An 11,362-nucleotide genomic window follows, 5' to 3' on the forward strand; every position below is an offset into this window, starting at 1 on the left:
TTGAGGTTATGGTCAAGACCCTCCACAATTAAAGCAAAACCAGCCTTGCAAAATCACTGACAGTAACCAAATGATGGAAATCCAGTATATTATATTAAGTTCCAAGTTTTCTTTTAGTTTGTTCTTTAAGGGATCATTCTTGAATTCCAGTCAAAACAAGACTTTTAAAATGTTATTTAAAAAAAAATTTTTTTTTCAGGTTTATTCATTTTTCAGAGACAGAGTGTGAGAGGGGGAAGGGCAGAGAGAGAGGGAGACACAGAATCTGAAACAGGCTCCAGACTCTGAGCTATCAGCACAGAGCCCGACGTGGGGCCCGAACTCACCGACAGCGAGTTCATGACCTGAGCTGAAGTTGGACGTTTAACTGACTGAGCCACCCAGGCGCCCCTAAAAATGTTAATTTTAATGATAACTGAAAATGGGTACTATGCTAGGAATTGATGGAGTTCCTTTTTTTTTTTTTTTTTTTTTTTAATGTTTATTTATTTTTGAGAGAGAGAGAGAGAGAGATGGTGGGAACTGGGGAACTGGGGAGAGGCAAAGAGAGGGAGACACAGAATCCGAAGCAGGCTCCAGGCTCCGAGCTGTCAGCACAGAGCCCGATGTGGGGCTGGAACTCATGAACGGTGGTGAGACTGTGACCTAAGCTGAAGTCGGATGCCTAACCAAACTAAACCACCCAGGCATCCCTAACTTGAGTTCTATTAACAAGTCCATCACTAATTTATTAACTTGGATGAATTTGGCCAGCTGTGTCACTTCAAATTTTCCTCAATTGTCATGTAAGACTCCTATGTCTCACCAGGTAGCTGTGACATGAGCACAATATGAAACAATTTCAACAACAGAGGTAATCTTGGAGATTATCTAAGTTCATTTCTCTCATTTTATTTTCCTTATTTATAGTTAAAGAAATTGTGTCCTGGTCATATAAATGATTAATGACACACTGGTCCTTAGAACCCAAACTCTAACTGCTAGACAAGACAGGAAAACAATTTGGGGCACTTACAGAAAAGATAACTTGAAATTTTACCAACTTACCCACAATAGGACCAGGATTCACTCCATACTTCACAAGCTGATCCAAAAGATCTTCATTAGTGAGCTCTGTTACATCTAGATCATCTTTATCTTCTAGTCTGGGTTTATCAGTTTTCTTTGTGGCTTTCTGTAAACAAAGTCCGGTTATCATTTCCACATGAATTAAAGTGTTCACCTATTTTATAAGTCACACTGTATACAATATAAACATGCAAATTCACCCTCCAATTTATAGCTTTATTAGGCCTTAGCAATTTTATTAAGAGCAACTCATTATTTGAAGATATTTTTTGTTTAATTGTAACAACTCAAATTTGTAAACATTACTATTAAAAACAGTTTTGGCTAACCTATCTAAAGAGGAGGTGGCGTCATCAAAAATTCAAGAGTAAACAGCAAGGGTTTAAAGACTTTCACCCAGATAATCAGAGATACAATTTACTACTACTGACCACTTAAATAATCCTTAAAAATTTAAATTATTCTATAAGAGCTTACGACTTTACCATAAAGATATTTCTTAGTTATATTTAAAAATGATTTCCTTTAAACAAGCATATCAGAATCTATGAAACCCAGGTGAATATTCAGTAGCTTTAGTAGCCAGTGTCTGACCACGAAGGAAGTCAAACTTTTTGACTATCACCTCTTGGTACAGCTCTGGCAGCACATTTAGTTCTATATGGCTGTTTCACTTAGAAAAGTTCAGAGAACATGGAACAAGCTTTGAGAGAAATTTCAAAGGAAGTTTTCAGCATAACTTAAGCAATGGCAGTATTTGCTGGAAAAATATAAACATTCCAAGGTTAAACAAGAGAAGAAAGCAGAAGTGTGGGTGTCTTCTAGGGTTATGGCAAATAGCCCTACAAAATGCCTCAGTAACCCCAGAAAGCCTCAGAGAATTGAACAAAAAAATAGCTGTTTGAATAATGACTACAAGTATCAAAGTCAGTTTAGGCCCAAATTTCTATTTTAGGCAAATGAGTCAATACTGTGTCTTTCAACTGCCTGACTCAGACAGAGTATGTGACTCTTGTTCACGGGGTTGTGAGTTCGAGCCCCACAGTGGGTACAGAGATTAATTAAAAGAAAAAATAATGCATTCTAGGGGTGCCTTGGTGGCTTTGTCAGTTAAGTGTCTGACTTCAGCTCAGGTTGTGATCTCACGGTCCATGAGTTTGAGCCCCACACCAGGCTCTGTGCTAAGAGCCCAGAGCCTGAGCCTGCTTTGGGTTCTGTGTCTCCCTCTCTTTGTCCCTCCCCTGCTTGTGCTCTGTCTCTCTCTCTCTCAAAAACAAACATTAAAAAACTAAAAATAAATACTGCATTCTAGAAATATTTTATGCAAAATGGTGAAAATCATAGTTGTATGGACTGCTTACTTTCAATGATGCTGAGGGGGAGAAAGAAAAATCAGGCATGATTTGGCCATGTATTAGAATTTCTATTTTGGGGGTGCCTGGGTGGCTCAGTTGGTTGAGTGGCAGACTTTGGATCAGGTCTTGATCTCATGGTTTTTGAGTCTGAGCCCCACATCAGGCTCTCCGCTGTCAAGACGGAGACTGCTTTGGATCTCCTCTCCCCCTCTCTCTACCCCTCCCCGCTTGTGCTCTGGCACTCTATCTCAAAAATAAACATTAAAAAATAAAAGAATTTCTGAATGAAATCTTGCCATTTGTAACAACATGGATGGAACTAGGATATTACGCTAAGTGAAATAAGTCAGTCAGAGAAAAAGTATCCCATATTTTCAATCATATGTGGAATTTGAGAAACTTAACAGAAGACCATGGGAGAAGGGAAAGGGAAAAAATAATTTCAAACAGAGAGGGAGGCAAACCATAAGAAGACTGTTAAATACAGAGAACTGAGGGTTGATGGAGGAGAGGCAGGGGAGACAGGAAAATGGGTGATGGGTATTGAGGAGGGCACTTGTTGGGAGGAGCACTGGGTGTTGTACTAAGTGATGAATCGTGGGAATCTACTCCCGAAGTCAAGCGCACACTGTGTATTACCTAACCTCACAATAAATTATATTTAAAAAAAAAATAAAAAAATAAAAAAATAAAGTTATAGGATTTCCAAAAAGTAACTTTTTAGCAAAATTAAAATTTGAAATATTTTATATAAAGCAAGATTATGAGAAATTATTTTTTTTTAATTTTTTTTCAACGTTTTTTATTTATTTTTGGGACAGAGAGAGACAGAGCATGAACGGGGGAGGGGCAGAGAGAGAGGGAGACACAGAATTGGAAACAGGCTCCAGGCCCTGAGCCATCAGCCCAGAGCCTGATGCGGGGCTCGAACTCACGAACCGTGAGATCGTGACCTGGCTGAAGTCGGACGCTTAACCGACTGCGCCACCTAGGCGCCCCTATGAGAAATTATTTTTTATTTTTATTTTTTTAAATTTTTTTTTTTTCAAACGTTTATTTATTTTTGGGACACAGAGAGACAGAGCATGAACGGGGGAGGGGCAGAGAGAAAGGGAGACACAGAATCGGAAACAGGCTCCAGGCTCTGAGCCATCAGCCCAGAGCCTGACGTGGGGCTCGAACTCACAGACCGCGAGATCGTGACCTGGCTGAAGTCGGACGCTTAACCGACTGCGCCACCCAGGCGCCCCAGAGAAATTATTTTTTAAAGATAACTGCTAATAAGAATAATGATACCGATTCAAGAGAAATCTTTTAACTAAAAAATGGCTGTGAAACTGATGGTACTTTCAGAAAGCTTTAATACACATATTGTGCTAGTTTAGGATCAGGCTCAAATCTTTAAGCAACTTACACATTGATATCAAAAGTTGCCAAGAATCTAAGAGTTTATACATCATAGCCTTGCATTCTTTAAACACTTTTTAAAAATCAAATAGACCAAATCTTGTGTTAGTGACCTACTTGAATTTTCAAAAAAAGTGTGGACAGGTTGGGAAGAAAAACTTCCTTGTATAACGTACTTTTAAATAAAAGAAAATCACCTCCCACTCTTAAGAATGTTCAAATTCTACTATCAACAAAACATTCAAAAATTTTAATTCTTACAGAAGCCTGAGGTTTTCAAGAAATCTCTTTCTTTGGCACTCACCAGTTCCACCTATTTGTTGTTTTTTTTTAAATTTTTTTTTAATGTTTATTTATTTTTGAGACAAAGAGAGACAGAGCATGAACGGGAGAGGGGCAGAGAGAGAGGGAGACACAGAATCAGAAGCAGGCTCCAGGTTCTGAGCCATCAGCCCAGAGCCCGACTCGAACTCACAGACCGCGAGATCGTGACCTGAGCTGAAGTCAGATGCTCAACCGACTGAGGCACCCAGGCACCCCAGTTCCACCTATTTGTAAACATACTTTATCTTCTCCAGAAAAACTCCTTGAGCAATAGTCCCTAAATCTGGCTTGTTATCAAAACCTCAAAACTTCTGGAAGTTACCCCTATTTTAAAAAGTCTTAACCCCATTCTGAGATCTAATCTTGGGCCTGAGAATCTGTATTTTAATGTGTATCTCAGGTGTTCTGGATGCAGCATTTAAGAGGGTAGCAGAAAGAAGAGGCACTGTCATATTCATAATGTATCCCAAGCATCTAAAATTTAAAAAGGACTGACAAAGGAGTAGGTAGTTGATAGCTGTTTTCTTGAATGAATTAATGAGTGTCATCTGGGGAGGGAAAAATAGGTCATTCTTAAAAACCCATTTCTTATTAAGAAATAACAAAGACTTGGGGTGCTTGGGTGGCTCAGTCGGTTGGGCACCTGGGTGGCTCAGTTAAGTGTCCAACTTGGGCTCAGGTCATGATCTCACAATTTATGGGTTCGGGCCCCGTGTTGGGCTCTGCGCTGACAGCTCAGAGCCTACAGCCTGCTTTGCATTCTGTGTCTCCCTCTCTGTCTCTCCCTTGCTTGTGCTCTCTCTCAAAAATAAATAAACATTAAAAAAATTTTAAGAATAACAAGGGCTTATCAAATCAAGCAGAAAACCAACTCTTAATATTTTCTTAAAACATAATGAAAGATTACAGCTGTACAAAGAAATCTTGAGGCCAACAAACCAGCTTATGCAAAGTCAAGCAAAGCAGGAGTTCATAACAGGCTACCTGATTTTTATTTTTAATTTGTAGGGAGAAAAGTTCCAGAAATGTAATGCCATTTAGAAAAAAAAAATTTTTTTAAACATTTATTCATTTTTGAGAGACTGAGTGCAAGCAGGGGAGGGCAGAGAGAGAGGGAGACACAGAATCCAAAGCAGGCTCCAGGCTCTGAGCTGTCAGCACAGAGCCAGATGCGGGGCTCGAACTCACAAACCATGAGACTATGAGAATTTTATTCCTTTAAGTAAAATCACATACTCTTAGTTTCATTCAGTTAAAAATACTAGGTACCTAGTATGTGCCAGGCACTGTTCTCCAGTTTCTTCCCAACTACCAGATGATCTCTAACATCTTTTTCAACTTTAAAATCCAACAGTTCTTTGATATCACCTATGAGCTACTATTATTTTCATTTTTTTTTCAGTTTTAAGTAGGCTCTATGAGCAACGAAGGGCTTGAACACATGACCCTGAGATTAATAAAAGTTGCATGCCCTACTGACTGACCCAGCCCGGAGCCCCCAGCTACTCCTATTTTTAAATTTCTACCATTAGTAGCAAGATTAGTATAACAGTAATTATTTTTATAAAATAGATTCTACTGAGCACTTAGTATGTACCAAATTGTGTTCTGAGTACCTTCCTTACATGTATTATAGAATCCTAAAGATCCTATGAAATAGATACTAACACCCCCATTTTACAAGAGAGGACACTGAAGTTCAAAGATGCACAGCTAACTCTAGCAATATAGTAACATTTGAACAAAGTATGCATACATCACTTTCACAAAGTTACCTCATCCAATTCTAAAAAAAAATATTATGGTAACATTGTATTGCTCTGGCGCTAAGTAAACACAAAAAATTTCAGAAATCACATGTTTAAATAGGGATCAACTGCTGAGCACTAGACACCTTAACAAATTATCTCTTGTAATCCTCAATTAAGTAGCTACTAGTAGTTACTAGATTATTCCTATTTTCCAGGTGAAAATTGATCTGATAGGCAATGTTCATCTTTCAAGAAGGTCCTCTGAATAAGTGTCAGAGCTGGAAATTTAATGTACTATATAACTGATTCAGAAGTCCACACTTAACACCTTATTGTAGACTATGGTAGTCAATTTATGATTTAATTAACATACTTTTTACTGTTGTCCTCCATGTCTTTAAATATTTCTTAAGAATTCATGATCCACTTGATCAGACCATTCAAGAATGCTATGCTCCATTAGATTCTAAATAGCTACAACTGCTTTGCACCTTAGAACAAAAAGGCAGATTGCCAACTTTTTGAATGTTTATTTTTCTGTCGGCAATCCAGGTAATTTTAACACCTAAAAATGCTGGTGTCATCAAGATGCATAAAGTAAAAAGTTTAAAAGAAAACTAAAACCAAAAACCAAATTTTGAATATGCAAATATTTTTGTCGTATCACACCAAATGAATCTAAGAAACCATGGCTATGGCTGAAATGGAAAGGGGTTCTCCTTTAATTAAAAATATTCTGGGGCCCCTGGGTGGCTCAGTCAGTCAGGCATCTGACTCTTGATTTTGGCTCAGGTCATGATCTCTCAGTTCGGTGAGTCTGAGCCCTGTGTTGAGTTCTGTGCTGACACTGCAGAACCTGTTTGGGATTCTCTCTCTCTGCCTCTCGCTGTTCTTCCCCCACTTGTGTGTGCTCTCACAGTCGTGGGATGGAGAACCATGTAGGGCTCCACTCTGGGCATGGAGCCTGCCTGGAATTCTCTCTCCCTCTGCCCCTCTCCCCCACTAGCATTCTGTCTCTTAAAAGAAATGAACATTAAGAAAGAAAGAAAAAAAAAAAAAACTCCTCATAAACCCATGTTTAAATGGAAGGCAACTGCTACATCTTTGGTCAAATCCACAGTAATGTTTGATTTATTTTTAAAATGTTAAAAGCTGGGGCACCTGGCTGGCTCAGCCAGTGGAGCACATGACTCAATCTCAGGGTCATGAGTTCAAGCCCCACATGGGGCGGGAGCCTACTTAAAAAAAAAAAAAGTTAAAAATTTACCACTTAGGGGCACCTGGGTGGCTCAATCGGTTAAGCATCCAACTCTTGGTTTCAGCTCAGGTTCTGATCTTGCAGTTCATGGGTTCGAGCCTCGCACCAGGCTCTGCACTGACTAAGGAGTGGGCTTGGGATCCTCTTTCTGCTTCTCCCATTCTCTCTCTCAAAAACTAAATAAACTAAAAAAAATTTAGCACTTAAAAAATCTGCCTAATCTACAACTCTCCAACATAATTTGACTTTCTCCTAGGTTATACTCTTTAAAAAATGTAACTATATTGTTATTACATATAAGGCTAACAATTGCCATGATATAAAATTTTGTACATAGAAGAGGAATGTGCCATGGAGAATAATTTCATCTATTATTATAGATACCCTAAGATTCTTTTCCTCTCAACTCAAGATATTTTTCCTATGCCTGGTAAAGTCTATCAGATTCCTAAGTTAAAGTATAAGTCACTTTTACTTAATGTGCTTTAAAGCAGAAAACGATGCTACTGACCAAATAATCACTATTAACTTTTTCAATTTGTTCATGCCATTAAGCCTGGCCAAGGCTTGGGTATTTGAGCTTCAAATACCCAAGGCAGAGAAGACTATGGCTTCTATGCCTATGAAATAGTTTTCCTCTATACAGACTAAAACATTAAATGAAATATAAAGGGCTTAGCATGCCACTGGACATTGTAGATTCTATTAAAATGTTAATTCCTTTCACCCAGAATTTATTTGCATGGTGCTGATCAACTCTGATAACATGAGAAATTCGTTGAGATAAAATGTGTAAATAACAAACATGACATGATCGATTAACATACCAAAAAAAAAAAAAAAACCCAACAAATTTAAATAATTATATGGTTATGGTTGGCAGGGTCTGCAGAAATCAATCTCTGGTTGTTAGAGCACTTGGTAGGAACTCAAAAGTGTTGGATAACTGAAATTTTTACACCCCCAAGAAAACAGGGTAGATTGCGACATACTTTAAAAAAATTTTTTTTTAAGGATTATTTATTTTGGAGAGAGAAAGAGGCACAGTGCAAGCAGGGAGGGGCAGAGAGAGAGGGAGAGACAGAATCTGAAGCAGGCTCCAGGCTCTGAGCTGTCAGCACAGATCCCAATGTGGGGCTTGAACCCACGAACCATGAGATCATGACTGAGCCACCCAGGCGGGACATGCTTTTTTAAAAAACTGAAGTATAACTAACGTGGTATTATATTAGTTGGGAAATATTCTCTAAACATCAAAACCAAGATGATGTTTTCTGTTTAAAATGAATCCTAAAAATAAGAACAGGGGTGCCTGGGTGGCTGGGTCAGTTGGGCGTCCAACTTCAGATTGGGTCAGGATCTCAGTTTGTGGGTTCAGCCCCACATCGGGCTCTCTGTTGTCAGCACAGAGCCCGCTTGGAGCCTCTCTCTCCCTACCCCGCTCTCTTTTTCTCTAAAATAAACATTAAAAAAAAAAGAATGAATAATCCTATCATAAACACAACCAAGTACTTCCATGGCTCAAGAATACGTTTGCACAGAGACACTATAGAGTTCTACAGAAGACTTTTTTAAGTGTGCTGATTTAAATGGAAAAGATTGCACTTCCAACAAAATCTTGAATAAAGTCATTTGAATATCTTTTCCAGAGGGGTTGGAGAAAAACGAGACAATGGATATGCTTTACTCTGAAAGTAAATTTCTCTTTATTATGGAGAAGTTGGCTTTCTTCAAATCCACAAAAACAGACATCTGAAGCAGTAAGATGCAGTTGGTCTTTTATTTAATGAATAAATATTTGACACTACTACGTGCTAGGCACTGACTTAAGACATAAGATTTTCAATTTCTCTAGAGCCCAGGCTAAGATTTTCAGTTAAACCTACATCTATTACATCTTTCTCATTCCCACCTGGGCAGTCCAGAAAAACACATCAGAGTTTTAAAAACTAAAGTTAAACAACACAACTTCGAAAGAAGCAGTACTTTTGAGTTATCAAAACTCAACAACTCTAAACTCCACAATGTCTTACAAAGTTACATCCAATCACTAGTTTCAACTACACTCTCACCATGATTTGAAATGTGAGAAGTAGGCAGTTCACACAAAGCAGCATATAAAAACTCACAGAAAAGCAATTCTGAAACAAAACATGAGTCTGCCAGAACCAATCTGAGATTTACCTAGATTTAGATATTCCAAACTGCAGTTACTGACATATCAGAATGCCAAGAAATAAGTATCTCCTGGTTCTGAAATCTCTCCTTTTCTCATGCAAAATTTACCAAAAAGGGAAAAAAATACAAAATCCAAGCCCTTAGAAACTAGAATTTCCAAACATCTGAGTGTTTATAACTGCTTAAAGATGTTAAGTGTTCAATTTAGAGTAACACTGCCCCGCCAAAAGACGGCCTGTTGCTGGACAAACAGTAACAAACAAGAAAAACAAAAACCGTTCAAAAAGCCCTCCATATGCAAAACCATAAAAAGGCGGGAATTTCATTATTTCAAATTTTGGTTAGAAATGAATATGTCACAAATTGCCCTCCAGGGAGCGCTCTGGGCCTCGGTTACCAGTCATTTCAGTTAATAAAGCGGGAAAACGTTCGAACGTAACCTACAGCAGTTTCAGGCTGACCCTCAAGGGCTTTCGAACCCGGCACAGAAGTCGCCGTCGAAATACCACTCTTGTTGGCGGTCAAGGAACACCAAGGTACCCGCGCGCACCAATCACCCCCGTCACAGAAGAGCAAACGCCAACTTCACACCTTCCAGACACACAGCCGCGAGCCCCGCGACCCCAACTTCGCGACTCTCCCCTCCAGCGACCTCCCCTTCCAGAGCTTGCAAGCCTGCGGCGAAGGAGGCAAAGGAGCCGAACCCTGCGTCCGCAGACCCAAAGGCCAGCCTCCCGGTTGGGCGCTGGGGCAGCCTCGCCGACGAGGAGGCCCGAGGGGGCGCCAAGGAGGGAGGGCGGCGAGCGCGCGCGGGCGGCGGAGGTGGGGGGAGGAGGGCGACAACCGCCAATCGCCCGCCTTTGTGGCCCCGGCCGGGCGTCCTTACCCTGCCGACGGCGGCTCGGCTGCGGCCTGCGACCGCGGCTCCGGAGCCGAGGACTGGGGTGGGCTCGCGCTCCTCGTCGCTGGAGAAGTCCGGAGGCCCCTTGCTGTTGGCGCCCGCGGCGAGCGGCGGCCGGTTGCGCGCCGTGAGGTGCTGCAGGTAGAGCTGCACGTATACGTCTTTGCGCTGCTCCCCGACCGGGAGCGTCACATTGTTGGCGACCAACTCACTCTTCAACTTCTCTTTCGTCAGGACCGAGGGGTCCTCCAGGAACTCCGGCATCTCCGCGACGAATCCCTTTCCCCGCAGCCTTCACACCCGCCGCTCACGCCGGCGCGCTCGCTCCTTGCCCGGGGGCGGGGGGGACCGCGCTGTCGCCTCTGAGCCTCACGGCTCCCGCCCGGGAGGAGCGCCGCAGAGCAAAGCAAAAACTCCCACACACAAAGCAAAGCAAAAGCCAGACACAAAAGCCCACCGAGCCTAAGTGCGGACCAAGTGCGGCTAAGATAAGAGCCCCCACTAACCCCAGCCCACACACTACACAAGCGAGGAGAGAGCAGCTTGTTTCGCCCACGCCCCAAGAACGCGCGCCGCCATTGGCCCGCGGTGGGAGGAAGCCGAGCGGTGATTGGTGGGAGCCCTCGCGCGGGTTCCATTAGCCACGGCACGGTGCGAGAGGTGGTAGAAACGCAGTTTAAAAGCCGCTCGGGCGGGAGCCCTGGAGGCTTGGCCCGTTTCTGTTTCCCTTTTCTCCACCCTTCCCCTAAGACGCTGATAAGGGACAAGTAGTACTCTTCTGTGTGCGGTTTCCTTCCCCCGCCCTGCTTGAGAAGAACCTTTCCTCTCTAGGGTCGATCGCCTTCGAAGGGGCCGAGTTTCACGCCAGCTGCGAGGACCAGGGGCTGGGCCTTTCTCAATCGTAGGACACTGATTTACAGAAGAATGACCGCAGCCTTTCCTTCCCCATACACTCGCCGTGAAGGGAAAGAAAAGGAGCGACGCGTGCTCTTCGGCACTCCTCTTCCTTGATCTGTTTTACCTGTGGGGAGCGAAGGAGAGAGCAAGCAGTTAAATCCCTCTCTCTGCTTGCGAAGGCTTCTTTTGTTCCTGAAATCCAGGAAAAGCAAAAGCTTGACTC

The 11,362-nt window shown here is 41.9% G+C and overlaps 1 protein-coding gene across 4 annotated transcripts in view; it reads right to left on the minus strand.

Moving 5' to 3' along the window:
* TMPO (thymopoietin) overlaps positions 1-10,812 on the minus strand; it is a 31,079-nt gene extending 20,267 nt beyond the window's left edge. For 2 of the 4 annotated variants that reach the window (XM_086712580.1, XM_086712579.1), the window contains exons 1-2: positions 10,228-10,804; positions 1,048-1,174 (exon numbers count right to left, since the gene is read on the minus strand). In XM_086712580.1, the coding sequence (XP_086568706.1) occupies positions 1,048-1,174; positions 10,228-10,506 (406 nt within the window). In that variant the 5' untranslated portion in view covers positions 10,507-10,804. Of the gene's footprint in view, positions 1-1,047; positions 1,175-10,227 lie in introns of all 4 variants that reach the window. The other 2 variants (XM_086712581.1, XM_025926806.2) reach the window with 2 other exon arrangements.
* Between the last annotated feature and the right edge of the window lie 550 nt (positions 10,813-11,362).

The sequence above is a fragment of the Puma concolor genome, chromosome B4, assembly GCF_028749965.1.
Source record: "Puma concolor isolate L17-30 chromosome B4, mPumCon1.1.hap2, whole genome shotgun sequence".
NCBI lineage: Eukaryota > Metazoa > Chordata > Mammalia > Carnivora > Felidae > Puma > Puma concolor.